This window comes from Bombus bifarius, unplaced genomic scaffold (assembly GCF_011952205.1).
Source record: "Bombus bifarius isolate JDL3187 unplaced genomic scaffold, Bbif_JDL3187 scf7180000008213, whole genome shotgun sequence".
In the NCBI taxonomy this organism is placed as follows: Eukaryota; Metazoa; Arthropoda; class Insecta; order Hymenoptera; family Apidae; genus Bombus; species Bombus bifarius.
Window position 1 is genome coordinate 1,534,565 of NW_022884516.1, and position 19,715 is coordinate 1,554,279.

Below are 19,715 nucleotides of genomic sequence, written 5' to 3' on the forward strand. Positions count from 1 at the left end.
TGTATCTTTCTCACTTTCCTCTTAACTGAATATTCGAAACGAAACAAAGTCCTTACTATAGAATACTCTTGATATTTAATTTCTGTAAAAACGAAGTAGCTTGTTAAAAATATTTCCAGGGAACGTCGATGCTCTGAGGCTACTTGCTGGAACTCGATGGTTCTCGCTTCTTAAATGTTAGACCTCAGTGTAGCTATATGTGCACTTACGTCGTAGGATCACGTTAATCGATACTTGAAACACGGGGCACGGATTGCAATAAAGATCCAACGAATATCGAATACGAAATGATAGATGACCATCTGGAACAGTTCTATGAATAGTTTATGTATGAAAGCATCGCTGATAATGTCTTTCGTATCTTTTCCGATTGGATAAAAATAGATGTGATGAAAGAATTAAAAATGATTCTACGTTTTTCTCTTCGTACTTCGTTTTAATTCGCAGTTTGTATTTTACACGATGAACATTGTCAATGATATTCATCGTGTAAGATATACACAAGGCAAATTAAAATAGATATCCTAAAATTACGTAATGTTGTTCCTGGTTGGAATTTTATTATTCCATGTCCCGTGACAGTAGCATTCACACGCACAGTACCTTATTGTTTGTGTTTTCTCTTTTACTGTATTGTAGCTACTCGACGAAGCTGCCTCTGGAACCTCTCAGCCCCACGACGCACCTGGCACAACGTATGTTTTCTTCATTTTCTGTTTGAAGTTCTGAGCTGTGTTCTCCAATACGATTTCTATGCATTTACATGTATGAACGCACATAAAGTTGCCTTAATATCTCGACATCGAACAGAAAACTTGGAGAACGTAAGCTCAGACAGATTTAACTTCCAATACTATTCGTGGCTGAAAAGATGACTTGCGATCTTTTACGCTTCCCTTTTAATCTATAAATGTAAACGACATAGACGACACTATCTCAATGACAAAAATACGCGTACGCTATTTTTAAGATTACACTATAAATCAATGAAATCTGCATTCCTTTGACTAGCCAACTCTTCAGCCACGAACGATGGTCTGTTTAAATAAAGTATCATTTCCAAAACTCACGATCGAAATCATAATAAATACGAAATAAACGCGCGTGTTCCAGTGGTGACGATGGCGAACGTACGGTATTATCTCGGGGATACCGTTTCCTGGGCCGAGTATTGCGAGTATCCTTGCCGATCCAGGCGCTGATGCTGCTGCTCCTCGGCGTCGCCTCGTTGGTACCATCCGCCGAAGAAGACTACAACTGCATGCTGTCGAACAACCTCGCCAGAAGCTTCACGCCAATGGTCGTCTATCCGAACGGGCCACCTCCTATCTAATGATAAAGAAACCTAATCTCGGACGCACCGATTTCGTAGGGCCCAGAAGAATGTTCAACCGAAATATTCAAAGAAGTCGCGGGAAGCGGAAACGCGAGATCGCGCACGATCTGCGTACATATGTACCTACTTAACTAGTCTGTCATATGGCGATCCATTGATGCAATCGATAAGAGAGATCAATAATAGATCTGATTTTTTCGTACGTCGCGATTCTCCTCGAGATGGTCGAACGTTTAAGCAGAACTATAATGTTCGACTATCTTGATGAGAAAAAAAAGAAAAAACTGGTCAGACACATTCTTCTATAGACGATGATTTTACACGTAACAGACTAATCTAGACTGAAAAGGCTCACGTTGGGATATACTAAACTGAAATCCAAATTTCTTGGCCTTAAATCTAGTTGGATTAAAGCAGGTATAGCGCCTTTGATCTGACCACGTCCCAATGAAAGACTACGTTTAAAGACAGTACGAGCAACGATGCTTGCTATTCGAAAATTCAATGAATAATTCAGTTATTCTTTCGTTGGATCTTTTCGTTTGCTCTTAATATAAAATTCGATGATTTTCATTCGTTTATTCATCGTTGGTATTAAAGGTACAAATTTGTATATTCTCCGTTTGTATAAAATTTGTAATATAATTGGACCTTCTCAGAGACAAGCTTTAAATAACAAATTGTAATTTTTTTAAAACCTGATTTCTATCTCTCGCTTCTAAAATTGTATAGATTATATTGAGGTAATTACTTACGTTAAATACTATTTAACATATTGATGTCGACATACGTTAAAAATGTTACTTAACGAATATATTCCATGATAGCGTGATATTACATACAATACCAGTTCGACTTTATTTTTTATACGTTGCATTTATAACTCGAAGGAAAGTAGGCAAAGAGCGAAGCTCGATTTTCTATATCGAGAACGAAACGTCCACTGACCGATATTTCAGAGCGTGATCGCGATTAACGCGATTAGTCATTGGTGCTAGCTCGACCGCTATAGAGAGAAACATAATAATTAATTATAATATATTATTATCATCGAGGTGTTTTCGAATTGTTCTCCTTTCCGTTCTTTTTTCTACGATTTCTTAGGGTAAACAATGGATAAGGGAAAAAGCGAAGAAGGGAAGGATAGAATAAAAAGAAAAATGGAAAAAAAAGACAGACGTATCGCATAATAACCGAAATCGCATAATGAAATTACCGACGACACCTCGCACGAGGTGCATCTTTTTCGAACGAGAACGATACACTTTCGGATACGCACAAAAGGATCATGAGTTTATTATTCGAGGTACAAAATAAGAGAACGACTGTATTTAACGGCCCGCTAGTTTCGCTTCCTAATTTATCGATATCTTGCTTGCTGCGCGACCGAGCTTTGTTATGTATTTTTATAAGGACAGAGCTTTCCGAAGACGGTGTACATCTGTCGATGTAATATAATTATAATAAATTAAAACCTATAGAGGCTTCATTTCTTTCCTCCTTCTTTTACAAACACTATTTGTCTCCCGATGGGATTAATCCATTTTCAATGTCTAGAAAGAATTCTATGTCGTTAACCGTATACTATACAATTTTACGCATTCGCGAGTAAAGCTTGCGAGGAAATTTACTATAGTGAAAAATTATTTAACGATAAACATCTAATATTTGTATCCTCGCTTACCGTGCGACTACACACATGACGTATATACGTAAGATCGTCAGACGAGTGCGTAAAATTCACATCGATCGAGAGTCTGACAAATCGAAAACATTGTCAACTTGTAAAGAAACCTCTGCAAATACCGCACGGATACTATTATCCATAGATAAAGACGTTATACACATCAATGATTCTTCTTTGAAATCACGGTCAATGAATAATTAAAAAAAAATAAAAAGAAGAGAAAATGAAGAGAGGAACCAATAATAATAGCCATTCGTTCGTGTAAAGAATTAATTTCTGCTCGAAAGAAGGAATAAAGTCATGTGCTTCGTGATTCATTAATGATTACATGATATTTATAACACGCATTTATTAACACTCCGATTATCACCTGACTCACCTTGAACCAGCGACGAGTCTAAGTAACAGTGCAAACATTCACGATCACGTGTATCCTTCGCGTGAATTCAAGTGCAGTTTGTTCGAAGGCATCGCGGTAATTAACAATGATCTCTGGGATGCAATTATCACGATTGAAAGAAAGCGCGAGTCTCGCGGGCGCCACAATTAACTTTATCAGTGGCGCCTGAAGAAGCGCCGTTAAAAGGATCATAAATTGGAATTTGAGCTCCGCTTGAGTCTGGTGTTGACGCTCTGCGTTAACTATCCTGCAAGTTCATTATACTCACGACGAGTTTGTAGTGCAACAGAAACGGCTCAATCGTTTCGCAATGTCGTACAAATTTTTCTCTTCCAATGATGAGTAAAATACGCAACGTTACAGTAGTTTGAAAATTCCTCCTTTTCGTCATTAACTTTCGAAAATTTTTCAAGGCGATCGAGTCGAGTGACGTATTCGCGAGGCATTTATGATTTAAGGATCGAGCAGACTACGTACACTCACTTAAAATACTCGCCGTCTGTAAAAATTATTCCATATTTTCTCCATCGCGATTATGTATAGAAATAAGTAGATCTTAATCTCATTGGGCATCTTATGCATACATACCTCGATCATTAGCAATCGCTTAAGTTAATGACACTTTGTTTAGTCGCAAGGGTAGAAGAAATAAGATGTCTGATGTTTTGTACCATTTAGAGAAATAAATTATATACTGTGAATGATTTCCTTTAAACATTGACACCCTCGTACAAAAAGAAAAGCTTCTTCGTACGCTATCGATCATAGGTTTGGCTATACTTATTACTAAGAAAAATATTCTTAAATACTTACTAGCATCCCAATTTCAATTCCTTACCTTACTTTTATTTTACATATATAAGTATAAAAAATAAATTAATAATTGGAATATTTCGCAAACCAAATTGTATCCTTATGACTATTTTGGACAATTTTCTCATTCTTGATACTAATTTTTCTATCTCTCCTGTTTGCATATGTACCAACGTATGCCTGTGTGCTGTAACAAGTTGCAGTCGAGATCGAGATAATTCTCGCTAGTCGCATATCTGCATCTCAGGATCAATCTAATGAAGTCTATCCGCAGCTGCGTCGAATGCTAACAGGCTCGGGAGAGAGAGAAAAATGCAAAAAAACTGGACAGCATTTTGCGAACACTATCATTCAGGTCGTGTCCAGTGATAACGAAGGCGGCGGCACTTTTAGTGTTGACGGAACGTTAGTTTACGTAAGGAAATTTTTACACTTAGCTTACTTATCATTATACGACAAGCGAACAGAAGCGGTTCAATCGTCGTATCGTCTGAGTCGTTTTAATCTTCGGTAGTCAGGTAGAAGAAACAATTGGATAAAATAAAATCCGAATAGTAGGTATGTCGAATTTGGATGGAAGAAAAACCAAAAGCTTGAACAACATCCCTGAAGTGTTCAAACGGCGCGATCATGATGAGTCGAAAGTTTTATCGAAAGTTTCTTTGGAAAACGTAGCCAGCGAACGATTTAAGACTTTAAATGTAAGAGGAGAGAACGCTTCTCCTTTTCCAAAGCTCGAAGTCATAAAGCAAAGTGACAACGATGAATCGAGTAACACCGAGGACGAAGCGAACGAAGAGAAAAGATTGAAAAAGCCAGAAGTGGCGAAGTTGGACGCCGAGGATAAAATAAAAGATACTTTTAAGGTAATTCCTTATTGCATCTTCTGATTCCTGTCAGATTTTTTTATTTCATTCCTTTCCGGTCAGCTCGATTTTTCAAATGTAAGTTTGAAGAAACAGAAACAGATTCTATCGATAATTGACAGTTTTCTGTCGCTCATTCTAATCACTCCGATGACCGTCGGTTTTTGGAGAGGGACATGGACCTTGATGGATATCTATGCAGATACGTAAGTTTATTTATACTCCGTCTAGACATACTTATTAACTATTGCGGTGATAAACGATGCGAAAAATCTATAAATAGATCGGAAGAACTGTCAGTGATTTTTGTCAATTAAAACGATTCGCTGTAATAGTCTAAATCACGCGGAAATAAAATTGACAGAAAAATTACAATAAAGTGCACGTATAGAATTATGATTTTGAAATGTTCTAAGGTTCCCGGAATTGTTCACGTTCCTCTTGGGTATTCTAGTTCACACGTGTTTTGCTATTACGAGGAATTTCCTGCACTATCGTGTGCTCGATATATCAAAAAGGAAAACTTGCCTGAATATGAGCGTTTGCAAGATCATCCAAATTTTATACACATACGTCTTCGGTATTTCCTGCAATATGCACTGGAGGGGTGCTTGGATTATTTTCGACCACTTCTTCTATTACAATATTTGGTGAGATCGGTAACTCGTATTTTATTTTAGAAGATAATTCTAAAAATCGCGTTCCGCAGATTAGTGTCTCGAATAGATAAAAATTAATTCATCGATAAAAGATAGTAACGGAGATAAAGATAGGTTAATAAAAAGAATGACATTATACATTTTAGATCAGTACAGAAAAGGATAAAATAATTTATTTACATTTTAGAGGATCACATGGAGCACCTTATCACTAGCAAGTAGCTGGGATATATTGAGACGCGGCAAAAATAGTCTGTTAATCGTGTTTGATACTTTCATTTCCTATGCTAATCTTTATGTTCATCACGAATGCTTTTAAAGATAGTGAGCGTCTCGTGCAAGTAGAAATATGATGATAAAGAGTATTGTCTCAAAACTGACTTAAAGCATTAACGATAGCATGCCAATTTTCCAGATATAATTAATCAAAGCTATATATTGTAACTTCTAATTATTACGACTTATTTCTAAACCGTAACCATTTAATCCAATTTACTAGGTTGTCCCAAAAGTTACTTCTAGTTCTTATTACTACAAAACGGATCATACGTAATTCAATAAAATAATATGGAATAAAAAATCTTGTGCGTCTATTATTTTCTTATAAAACGAAACCAACTTTTGGGACAACCTGATATTTTTACAATAAAGTAATATTCCTGATTTCTTTTTATTAATATTCGTTAATTTTATCAATTTCCTTTAGGGTAACTGTAACCGCTACTTTGGCGCCAATGACAATTTTGGCGATCTTTCGATCAATTCGTAATGTTATAGCCATCCCTTCGGTGATCAACGTCGACATACTCACCTTCGTCTTTCGTTTTCCAACGAGGTATAAGCTGGTAAGTTAATTAAAAATATATTTAAATTGTAGAACTATTGATACGTTTCGTGATAGGATACACGAAAGATCTAGCAATCGTTACATGTGTACAAAGAAAATAGAAAAAGTTGTAATAGATGATCAGTTATGTAAATAAAAATCTTGACGAGGAATCCGAATTGCAGAGATTTCACGATTTTTCTTGGCACTTTGGCAAATATTTCAATCGCTGTTAGATACGGATATCAGTGCAAGAGTCGATGAGAAAAATAAATGTTCATCAAGAGTTCTATTTTACAGATTGTATATCTCCTCACGAGAGGAGACCTTATCAATTGGTAAAGTGATCGAACAAAATCTGCGATGCCGTATCACTTAAGTATCGCAATCGATTGTCAAACGGTTCTAAAGCCGAATTTTCATTGGGAATATTCCGTGAATATGATTCGTACGATAAGATTCGTGAATTGTAAGAATCACAAAAACATATATGAATAAAACACGTATTTTAATTATTCAAATATAAAAGATGTGTTTGGTTATTATATTAACGATGATAAATGATCTGATCTGATTCGATTCGATTATCTACTGACCGATCACATATAACGATACAGAAAAATAAATCATGATAATATGAAATTTACAATTAAAAAAATTGTCCCACTTATTGGGTTTGTAGTAAGCTTTGTATCACAACGTACGATCTTTTAATATGGCGAAAGAAAGCTATTATTAGACTATAAGGGTTATCATGTTATCTGACAGGCACGTTATCTATTCATTGACGCCTCTGAATCGTGAAAATCGTGTGCATCTTCGTAGAACGAAAGAATTGCAACAAAGAATCTCACAGGCTTGAAATGGGGGAGTAAGACTTGTAATAATCGAGGAAAAATGAACTTTAAACTGATATTTTACAACTTAACTAAACATGAAGAGCAACGTTGGCTCTAACATTAGATCCTGATCCTTGTAGTTGAGAATATTGACAATATATCTCATAAATATATGTATTGATGGTCTGAGAGCGCCCATAGCCATTTTTCACAAAACAAAAGAAGAGACAAGAATCAATTAACAGTTTGAAGAACAACATTCTTACGTGTTACGTTCCAAGGGAAGATATAATTCTATCCATTGGATGAAACAAAAGAAACATAAAATAAGGCAAAGAACAAGAGCTAACTAGCTAATTTAAAAAATAATGATCTTACTTGTGCAATGACCATTAAAAGTACGACGATCCTAACGTATCTCTGTGATTCACAATGGCAGCTTCGATATACAGAGTCGTAGGTGCCTGAGATGCGAGTAAACGCTGGAATAATTTTTTCTCAACGTTCAACAAAAGGCTGTCACGAAGGAAAAAAAAAAGAATATGACAGGTCAAGGTAGATGGTCGTAATCCAAGCTTGATTGGTGTACAAAAAGGTGGCGATTAGCGATGCGTTCGACAAAAGCCCGATGAAACTGACAGACAGGAAACGCCACTCAAAAAAATGAGGCTTCAAGGTGGTTCAGGTCTCTTCTCTTCGGCTACTATCTTGTTTCTTATCAGTTAACACCGGGTTTCCCGGATTTGTTAATTAGCGCCTGACTGTCGCGTATACGTCGATCACGATTTACGTGACTGCCATGCTGTAGGCTGATAAAGTACACCGGTTCAGGTTCAATTAAAATTTCCTCCTTGCTACCAGTCCGCGATATCGTCTGATGACACTAACAGCCGCTAATTGCCGTTCAAGATACTTGGACGAGGGATAAACATGTATATGAAATGTTTTAGTAAAGCGTTATTAATAATTACGAATAGAAGGCGAGTAAAGTAAGACGATCTTAGGTCGATGCTTAAATCGAATGTCATTCGATTGAAAAAAATCATAAATGATCTTCGAATCACGTAGAAAAAAGGAAGAAGACTGGTTGAGGTGCTCTCAATTTATCTCATAATGGAGTGTACTCGTGTCTGCATAGGGAGAGTCATTAAGCAGCTCATGTACTTGACAAACGAATACTAAATTGGACTCAGACGATGATCAGGCCAGAACAAACGAACTTTCTCATTTTTCGTTTAAAACACATTATTTTCAAGCGTACGAAAGTCTAGAGAACAGCTGAAGAAACATCATCGTCTATAATTACGTACGTAGTTTCTTATGCGCTGTTTCATAATATTTTCTTTGCATTCTGATCGCAGATTAGGATCAAATGTACTCACAATGCAAGGGATGATCTACGATATTCTCTGTCACGTGACCTGGCAGAATATGAATAGTTAGACAATTACAGTCAATACGTTTATTTATTTACGTTAAATGCATGATTTCCAAAATAACGCAGGATGATATCTGCGATTACAAGGTATTTGATACGATGCACGGTAATTTAGTACCATAGTTTTTCACCTTTACGTTATTTTTTACATTTTCGTAATCATTCTTGCCACTGGGAGACCTTGGAAAGGAAACGATGCCTTTGAACTTTCTTAGAACTGGTCGATGGTGGGTGTCGAAAGCTCGTACCCGCGTTCGTTCATCAAGCGTGCACGTAGCTTTAGCGACCTATGGGTGGGGGGTTGTGAGAGAGATCGAGGAAGGAAGGGAAGAGAGCAGAGCAGAGCACCGTACTATTCTCTATGCCATGGCCCGTGTGACGAAGCTGTTCATGATAATGCGATAGTGTTGGTCTGTGCTTAGCACTTGATAAAAGATAGCGGTGACTGAACAGATGTCAGTACTCACCCGCAGCCCGACTTGTCGGTTGACGGTCTCACGTATCTCGCCCCGTGTGCATCCGTGCATCATCCACGGCGAAGTATTACGCTCTTGCGATTGCGATCCTCGAGAAAGTGAACGATAAGACGAGAGCTTGGAGACGCAAGCGAGACGTTTTACGCGAACGAGATTGTGGAGAATCGAGAATACTGGCAAAATCATCGTTCCTTTTTTATCAGTTACGATAGGCATCGGCCCTGGAATAGACCAGGTGCGTTTCTGTGCGATGTCAAAGTTTCTGGAAGTCTGAAAATGTCGAGAGGGAACTACGACATCTATTTCGACTTTGTATCCACTGTTCGAGAAGATCGTTCCCTAGAGAATTTCGTGCAAGCAACAAACGAAGCTTCTTCGATAGGATGATCACTGCGATCCAGAGACAGTATTACTTTAAGAAGATCCGCTGCAAAGCTTGATCGTCAAGCCGGAAATCGTCCAGCAGAATCTCTACTAACCTCGAATACTCGTGTAGTTAGAAGCAATAATGTGGAGTTATGGCTAAGATACTCGACTCGACCCGAGACGAACGATCAACAGCGAGATTAAACCTAAACATCGGACCGGTAGGGAATCGTCAACGTCGAAGACGTGATTGTTTGTCTGAGTTCGTTTAAGATCGTTGAGCATCGTCTGGAGACTGGTCGCGGGGAGTAGTCGCCGCCGTTTTGAATTGAACTTGACAACGATCGTGATTGAACGAGGCTCAATTGGAAGACCAAAGAACAGCTTTTCTCGTCGAATAATGAGAGGCTCTCGGTGGAATTCTTCGAAAGCTCGACCCGAAGGCGTGCACCACCAAAGAGAGCGTACCATCACAGCCTCGAATCATGCATGATGAGCGGTGCGACTAGGCTCGATCAGGATTGGATGAGAATGGTCGAGTTACGCGGTGGCACCGGTATGACGAGCGGGCTAAGCGGTCGGTCATCGAGTCGTTTTCATTACACGATACTCACTATTTTGGACACTGTGTTCTCGGCTACTGTGGCCGCCCCGGCGGTGGTTGGTTACTGGAGAGGCACCTGGGGCTTGAGCGACGTCTACGTCTATCCGGAGGATCCGGTTCTCAGCAGCTTGACCTCGATAGTGATCGGTTTCATAGGGTTGTTCGCGTTCAACGTTTCTCAGAACGTCCTGAACGAGCTTTTACACCCGGACAAACACAGATTGTCGTATTACGTCGGATCTAGACTTTACACGGCCGTATTCGGGTTTTGCTGCGTAAATGCATGGCGTGGCGCCTGGCAGGCCCTCGACCTGTACACGGAACACACAGCGAGCACCGTTTTCGCCACCACCGCCGTTAGCCTTCTAGCATTGGCGATCATGCGTGCCATCAGGAACATTTCCGCGCCACCGTTCTCCCTTTGCTTGGACTCGTGTCCCGGATACTTCGAAGTGCAAACCATGTTTCGCGTGAACGTAAGTAACTGATCGTTCGTACACCGTAGAAACGTAGAAACGCGAAGCTGAAGGAGCAAGAGTCCGATAGATCGCTTACAAATTCACGCAAAGCTGGATCTAAGTATGGATCGGTCGAGATCCAATCAAGTTTGTAGGTAGCTTTTAGAATAGAACTTTGATGAAATATCGTCTCACGAAAGACAAACTCGATTTTGTATTCCGTGTAGCGATATCTTTCTCGATTATCAGTGGACTACGGACTTTTATGCAAATTTATATCTCTGAGAATACAATTAAGAAGGTAAAACCCTGGAAGAAAATTGTTTAACCTTCCAAGCATTATAAAAACAGTATACTTTGAATATTTCACGTATTTTTCCGTATTAATCGTTATCTTTCAATACTTTATGTAATACGCGATACAGAGTAATTGTCGTAAATTACGAGGCAAATAAATTATACTTTCTGACAATTCTTCTTTCACGTATCGATTGCTTCCTCTAATTCTTTTTGTATGAACAAGTGATAGAAATGATAATTTAAACCGCTATCAATTATGACAAGGATACAAACAAGAACCGATGTGTGTTTCTGAATTCTCGAATTTTCAAAGCGTTCAATTTCTAAAAGCGAGATAGCAGAAAATTTTCTATTCCTGCTACCAGAACGATATATATCCTTCTTGCTTTGTTTCGATTATCTTCATATTCTACCATTCTGTTTCACCGATATTATCATGGGTGACGAGTAACGCGACTGAATGAAATTACCCGCAAGGCTACGAAATCTCGTGAACCATTCGTGTCTTTTGAAAATATAAATATTCACAGCTACGCTATCAAACATATATTTCTAATTAAGATTAACGTAAATATTACAAAACGCCATCATACGCATGGTCTTTCCCTATGATAAGCTTGAAAATCATGGTAATGTAACAAAATTTTGAAGAATGTAATTTAAAATATAGACCATTGTTTTACTCGCTAAATATTATAAGAAACATTAAACTTTGAACATTTCATTCTTGCATATTATGTTCATTCTGAACATTTTCGCACTTTCGAGTTACCTATAAATCTATAAAAATCGCTGGTTTGGTCATAACTTTATTCTCTGCTTCGACACGCTTCCATTGAAAAGATGTAATGAATCATTTAGAACGATACACGCAGAATACTATTTTATGGAAAATAACATTGGATTGTCTTACGCTACTACGATTCTCAATCCTGCAGATATTGATCGGTTGAATCTTAAGTCGGTTATGTCTTACGGTCTTATAAACGAATTAAAAAGATGGTAAAAATCGTCGAATAATCGACTCGTCTCGGCAAAAATGATCACGAACACCGATGCTTTTCATTAAAAACGAAAGGGGGCTAAATGTTAAGTAGGAAACGTAAGAGGTCTAGACAGCGTGTTTTGACGCATCGGTGAAGCTGGAGCCGTGCGATGCACGGCATCGATGCGATGTGCAAGGTATAAGCACAGTTTCCGGCTGACTCTCCCAATACTCGAACAGCATCGCGTCCGTGCAGTTTGCACACGCACGAGCACGGCCTGCAACCGCAATTTTCGATGTTTTAACCTTTCTCCTTCGATCGAACGAATACTCGAATGGAGAATCGAACGATAAGATACGCGAATTACACGCTTCTGTCTATATTTCATATCTCTGACACGAGTGTTTCTTTATCTAAATTTTTCTAAAGGAATATTTATCTAAAGTTTGCTGAATGATGAATGGAGGATGAAGGAACGAGAATAGAACGCAACTGGTTTTATAACTTGGAATTTTTAAGCGATATTGTACGCTGGATGGATATTATGTACATATATTCTAAAGATTCGGTAGGAATTTTTAAACATTCTGATAGTTCTTTTTAGTTAGACAGTTCTTCTTAGATTTGGCTTTTGATCGATCGTTGTTTTATTTCATCGATGTCTAGAAATGATTTATCGAAGATGATAATGAAGAAGAGACGCAACGGGATGATCTTGAATTAATTATCACTCAGTTGAGTCCTCTCCGTCACTTAAAAATCGAGGACAGAAGGGTGTCGCGAAAAGTCGACGGGTGATAATACACTCGGATGAAAGTTTACCTCACAAATGGTTCGTCGACCGGAAAATTCTTGTACTTTTGATTTATCGAAACGATTCTCTTTCTCGAAAGCAAACCGTGAATCGAACGATAGATTGGAAAGTGTTGGAGCGAAGAACGGTTTAGTTAAAATGTACATCACGTTAAGAGATCAAGCTGCGCGTTTTCAGATAGACATTTTTTTACACCTTTATCAGATATTATTTGGATAGACATCGTTTTCGACGCTTCAGTTTATATTGTTTTAAACGTCTCCTTCCACAATTTTCACTTCTCGTAATACCGCAATGTCATAGCAATATCCCCATCCCTTTTCGACGTGTCAGCAATTTAATGTTCAATGAATCAGTGAATTTAGGGAAGCGTGAGTTAGCGATCCGCGCGAAGAAATCATCATGTACGAACGATGTTTCTAGTTCATCTTACGACGACTGAAACAACGTTAGAATAATTTTGGAAGATTAAAGGAAATAGGCGGGAAAATCGAGAAACATCAGGAATAAAATAATAATAATCTTTCATGAAATAAATTTCGTTCGCCTGGAAATAGCAACCCTCTCGAGACTGACGATACGTCTCGAGGTAATTAGGTAATTGTTACACAAATTTCTCCGAATTGTTATAATTTTCCCTCTCAGAATCGAGACCTCTTAAAACAAACGACTCCGCTAGAAGTACGACTATATGAATTTATTTTTGAAAAATCAGACATCTCGTAATCATATGTCGTAGTACCAAAATTATGAAATTTTCAAAAGACGAAGTCGATCGGTTTTACATATTATTTTGTTTATTGTTAAAAAAAGATACTCAATTGTAAATATAGTATTTTCGCAAAAATCTTATATATTTATCTTGTAGGATAAACTAGGAACTCTATTTTTGTCATAAATAATCTTTGACGTAAGCGATACGCGATTAGCAATAGCTATGCGTTGTTTATCATAGTTCCCGCTCTCTTCAAACATTTCCCCATTTCTCACCTGCAAATGATGTTTATCTATTATTTATGTTGTCTGATTGCAGAACACGAGAGACTGGTCGTTGTACTTATTGGATTGTGCCTTCAGCGTTGGAGTGGTTGGTACGTTGGTTGTGTTCGTTTGGAGAGGTGTCTGGATACTTTTCGACCTCTATCTTTTTCCCAAAGATCGAGAATATTCTGCGATCGGGTCCCTCGTGAGTATTATTATTGCTTCTTCTCTCTTTTTTATTTTAATAAATGACAGGTGATCTGAACTCTGTTACGGTTCTCGAATTTTTCTGTCAAGAAACAAACAAATTTTGCACATTGCACATACGTATAAACAACGTTTGTTGTAAACAACGTTTGCATAAACAATGTTTCATATGTTCTTAGAACTTAAGAAATTTTTCGACGATAAAAACGTAGCATTTTTATTATGAACAATAACTTCTCAGCGTAATCATCGTCGAAAAATAATTGAAAATGTTAATCGCTTTTTCTTAAATTGACGAAAGTGAAAAAGCTCTTAATGTTTAGAAATCTCAGTGCGATTATTTAACGCAAAACACCAATTGACATGGCTGATTAATAAAGATTTGAAAAGAAACGTCCACGTTACGATAGTCTATTCACCTCAGATCGCGTGAATCCGTGAAAATGCGGTGTGCGTACAAACATTCGATAAAGCAGTGTCCTATCGAACGAACGCGTGTCATCGGGTGTCATTAGCAATCACGTGTTGAACGACATTTTGAAACGTGCCACCTACGCAGAGCGCGGTGAGCGGCACGCCGTTGGTCCGATTGTATAATTGAATATTCGCCAATTGTATGATTGCGAGGGCACATGACAAAACTGTTCACGTATGTATGTGTTCGCAAAGACACTTTATTACGGACTGCATTTACTTGTCTGAATACGTTGCGGAGAGAACGCGGTCAACGAGAGGATTTGTTTAATTTTTCAATAATGACGATCGTTGATCTCCAGCCGGAGACCTATACTCGATGCGATTAAACCGTTCTGTATCCATCGAAATTCCTATTGAAATTCCTATCGAAATTCTCCATTGAAATGTTTCTCTCACCCAATCTTCAGACAATCAACGATATTATCAATATTTCAAGATTCTCGACGAAAATATGGTATATCGATAAATATTAACAATATGTAACGATAGTCTGAGCGCACCCTCGTAGTATCTCTAGTAGGTGGATGCGTGTTCCGATGAAAGAAACATCTGAAGATCGGAATGTGTATATTTATAAAAATGTATATGTTTGATTACTCTGGATCCTCTTGTACAATAGTTTACTAACTAATAATATTAGTAGATTGATAGGTGACAAGTTGTGGGTTATAGATTTCTCAATTTAAACAAAATAATTAGCTAGATTTAACGATATAAAAGAATCAAATAGAAAAGAATCTATGGATGTTACTAATTTGTGACCTGTAAAATTTCATTCATAATAGTTCAATTGTGTAAGAAACTTCTCCAGGACAACAGTCAGAACGTGCATCCACTGTAGCCATAGTCTTACTCTTTGATTTTACGCAATCGTGTCGCGTGCCATACTGTTCATCGATCACTCGTCGTTTAAGTTTCGTTGTTCTTCTACATCGACGATCGTGAAATTCTTTCTACAACGTTGGCAAACACAGATGAGCCCACATAAATATTTCGACATTGTGAGCACAAGCTCACAACCCGTGGAATTATTCGGTTGCAAAATGATATTCAATTGGCGCCATGTATCCTCCGCGACAACAATAACATTCGACTGTTGCGACTTTTTCCCCGCTGCATGATTGGCGGAGAATAAAAAACGCGATCGCGGCGTGTTCGAAAGAGATCTGACGCGACATACGTCTGGCCGATGCGAACGATAAGATTTGTCTAGAAATCAGGTAATTGTACCAGTTCAATATATAGTATGGTATTGATGAAGGCATGAATTCGAGTTATCGAGAGAAAGATCGACGATGTAGGATAACTTGGAGTAAATAAAATCGAATTGCGATACTTTGGCTTTTAATTTATCGATTTCGATAATTCCAGATTCGTGCAAAAAAAAAAAATAAATAAATTCCACGGCGCCAGTCTTCTTCTTTATCGATGCTGCTACTGGACGAACGATCGATTTTAAAGTTGATCGATATCTGCGGTACGAAATCAGCATTAGGGTATCCTCACAATGTCCGGTTTTCGCCGTCCGATCTTCATCGTCCGGTTGAAAATGAATGTTGGCCGATCACCAGCCAGTGTCACGCTCTTGTTCTACACCGTCGTGTCGATTACGTGTGTAGTCGAGTGGCAATAAAATTATATAATAAAAACAAAATAATAAAATAGCACGGTGGCATAGAAAACGAGCATTATACCGGGCGGTAATCGGCAATAATTTATTTTCGACCGGACAATGCGAAAATGCCCTTAAACGTAAATATTTGATTACGAAATATTTGATACGACTATTCTGCTGATGCAACTGTTTCTTAGGAAGTTTGAGAAACAAATCTGAATAGGAAAATAAACCGTCTTGTTACGCTTATCGAATGTTAACGCATCGGTTTAAAATGCAAAGATAAGAGTAGCTTATTGTTATTTTAAAAAACACTTATGCGCGATCATTGATAATATCACGATGGTATTTACTCGACGATGCTCGATATCAGTTTAATGACTGATTCAATGAACCTTCCAAATATCGTCGGATGTAAGTTTGAGTAGATGAAATCGATTTGAAAAATTTGGCAGAATTTTTCGAATAGTGTGAAATTCTCGAATCGTGTTTGAAATCCTTACGAGAAATCTACCAGATACGATTTGCACGATGATGGCGATAATGTAAATCCTCAAGAGGGTCGATGATTGCGCGAGGGTCATCCAATTCACGCATTTACTCGCTCGTAATGCCGCTTCGAAACCGTGAAACAGCGGCCAACTATTTGTCGTCGGTTGATTCGCTGAAAACTCTGATCAACGAGAACGAAAACGTCATTGACGAGCTGTTTTCTCGGCAAAGTCGATCGAGTGCATCAGACAAACAGAACAAAATCGACTGTAGGATTTGTCAAAAGACGAATTGTAATTTTTCCTTGTAAAAAGATAGATATAAGAAACAGAGGAAGATCAATCTAATCCTGTATAAGAGTATCGACTTACGAGTAACATAAATCTTATTTCATTCGCTTCTCACTGTACTTATTACATTTCTATATATATATATATAAAATTTCAAGAAATAAGAAATAAGAAACATGCCAAAGAGAAGAGAAATCGAATACATTAAAAAATATTCGCAAAGAGAGGAAAAGACATAAAAATGGGTTTCAAAGATGTAACAATGAAATAAAAAAACGTAATACAAATGGAGCAGCTGAAAATATAAAAGACAACATTCGACAATTGTTCCATCTAAAATAATTCTGAGTCACTTTGATCAAGGATATTATCAAATTGGTAAATCGGGACACCTAAAATGAATAATTTGCAACTGCCAATGATTCTCTCTGTTTATTATATATTTGAACAATTGTCGGGTGCAATTGCAGGCCATCGGATACGTGATAGTGACGGTGACGTTTTCCTTGCAACCATTGATGCGGTACGCGTGTGCTCGTCTTCAAGGCTGGGCCCGTTTAATAGCGGCCGATGGTTTCCTGCTGCTCAGCTTCCTGGGCACGGTGAATGTTTGGCGTGGCATCTGGAACGTATTGGATCTGTGGCTGGTCCCGGATAACCGAGAATTGTCCTGTTGGATCACCCACGTTGGGTGCTTCGTATTCCTCGTACTTCTCAACTGCAGCAATTCCATCCTCGTTCGCGGCGTTTACATCGACGCCGAGGAGGACGACGGCAAATGCGTCGTATTTCCTTGCCACTATCTTCGATTATTCTTCAAGGTTAGCCTATAGATGGAGTCTGTTTAGTTTTGATTTTGTTTAGACTTTGATTTTATTAAAGAAAAAAATTGCAAATTAAATTATCGCCTGAATGTAATTTACATTCCTAATGCATTAACGATCGACTATTTTTCATTTTAGCTTACTTATGATCAAACGTCATTGTTCACTTGAGATATATAGCGATATAAATTTCAATACATCGGTCTAAACGAACGACGATCGTCTGCTTGCAGGTCGAACGCGAGAAGAAGGAAGCGAGACGACGAAACCTGCTGGTTGCCTCGAAGGACTTTCGGCCTCGACCAGATGGAAATACCAAAGACACCGAAAATGGCGCGCTTCTATCGAACAGCACCGCCACGACTATTCTACCAACGAATCCTGAATCTCTCGTCTAATATAAACACCGAGAAACAAGACTCCAAGAATTCGACTGAATTCCCTTTCTGATACTCTCGCCGATCCTCGTGCAATATCAAAATACAGAAAGAAAACCCGGCTACGGAAGGAACATACTTTAAGAGGAATCGGTTTATACTATTTTGTGCTCTCGGCCAGTGATTGTATCAAGTGATAAGTTCAGGGTCACGGAAACTTTTCCAACACAATACAGAATACACGGGCTTCATATTGAAGTCGTCGAGAAGTTTGTAAAGCAACAACGAGTAGACAGGTAGACGATGGAATTTAACACAACGAATAGTGAAATAGCCGTATAGATCGACAGATAAACGTAGGTAGACACGCAGATAGATGTTTAGAACACCGATTTAAGTTAATCGAATAGGTAAATCGATATGGAAGAGAAGAGAATGGAATCGGGCAAGTTCGTACAATGAATTCAGCGAATGGCTGTGAAAGAGTGACGATTATATGTATATAAGGGATTGTGTGCATGCATGTGTATGTGTGTGTGTGTGTGAGTGAGTGGGTAGGTGGACGCGTAAGTACAAGAAACCGAATGTATATAATTCTGACTTTGTGAGTGCTTCGAGCGCGGATCTGTGCGAGTGCATCCGGAGACGTCGACGAGACGAAACCAAACTTGCTTTGTTCACGACAGCGTACACACAGGCGTGTCGTTAAACGTAAGTTTTACACGTTAGAAGGTACGTGTATACACACGTATAGAAACACGTACATGGCGATTACTACTCGACGATTCGTTCAAAATTCAGAGCGATTCCGTGGGACGAATCCGTGCGCTTTGATCGGAACGCTGGTTCAGAGATCGAACTATCGTGCGTTTTTTCGTGATAATGTCATTGTGAGATCGATATGACACAGTGAAATACGAAAGATCGATAGACGATCAAACGAACGTGTTCGATCAGTGAATGTTTCGACTATCCGTGACCCGATTAATTTACTCAACCGATTTATTTCACGTGAAACGATTAGTTAATAAGGACTCGTGATTATTTGAAATAAATAACGAGAGAATATCACAAGATGAAAAGTGTTGGTCAGCGTCGATTCCATAGGATTTCTAGTCATCGTTAGTCGCCACTCTGATCGTCGGTGCTCCATTCGATCGAGCATTATCGAATTTAACCTTTGAGCGTACGCTTGTGATCCTAGCGTTAGATGAGACCTTGATGATGACAATGGTAATAGACTGGATACGATCATTATAAATGGGTTATAACCTTCTCCCCCGCATCCTGTACACCCCGCAGATTTTGCTCTTGTACATCAATTACGACGTCATGGCGTACTAATAATTAATTAACTGGAATAATGACGGGACAATGGGCGGCTGGCACATCGATGGGAAGTGGCTAGTTCGACGATAAGCGGCTGCCCTCCTGGCCTACATTTAATATTTTCACAATGAACAATGTGCCAGCCGTTGCACCGGAAGTCCGACGTCCCGCAGAAAACCGGAATCGATCGCGGTCGATCAAAAAAGCCAACTAATCGGAATGTCAATTATCGCTCGAACGCTCGAACATCGTTCT

At 38.5% G+C, this 19,715-nt stretch overlaps 3 protein-coding genes across 13 annotated transcripts in view; all 3 read left to right on the forward strand.

Annotated features, from left to right (window-relative positions):
• Nucleotides 1-2,825, forward strand: part of LOC117210805 (nesprin-1) — a 112,153-nt gene extending 109,328 nt beyond the window's left edge. For 10 of the 11 annotated variants that reach the window (XM_033454153.1, XM_033454158.1, XM_033454161.1 and 7 more), the window contains 2 exons: nt 640-695; nt 1,114-2,825. In XM_033454153.1, the coding sequence (XP_033310044.1) occupies nt 640-695; nt 1,114-1,333 (276 nt within the window). In that variant the 3' untranslated portion in view covers nt 1,334-2,825. The remainder of the gene's footprint in view (nt 1-639; nt 696-1,113) is intronic. The other variant, XM_033454162.1, reaches the window with a different exon arrangement.
• Nucleotides 2,826-4,714: 1,889 nt separating this feature from the next.
• LOC117210813 lies at nt 4,715-6,677 on the forward strand. The gene is made up of 4 exons (XM_033454181.1): nt 4,715-5,102; nt 5,166-5,308; nt 5,519-5,752; nt 6,468-6,677. The coding sequence occupies exons 1-4, from the start codon at nt 4,797-4,799 to the stop codon at nt 6,613-6,615; spliced, it is 831 nt and encodes a 276-aa protein (XP_033310072.1). The 5' UTR covers nt 4,715-4,796; the 3' UTR covers nt 6,616-6,677.
• Nucleotides 6,678-9,283: 2,606 nt separating this feature from the next.
• Nucleotides 9,284-18,538, forward strand: LOC117210809. Its single transcript, XM_033454177.1, has 4 exons — nt 9,284-10,786; nt 13,902-14,054; nt 17,401-17,751; nt 17,988-18,538. The coding sequence occupies exons 1-4, from the start codon at nt 10,196-10,198 to the stop codon at nt 18,150-18,152; spliced, it is 1,260 nt and encodes a 419-aa protein (XP_033310068.1). The 5' UTR covers nt 9,284-10,195; the 3' UTR covers nt 18,153-18,538.
• Nucleotides 18,539-19,715: the final 1,177 nt, after the last annotated feature.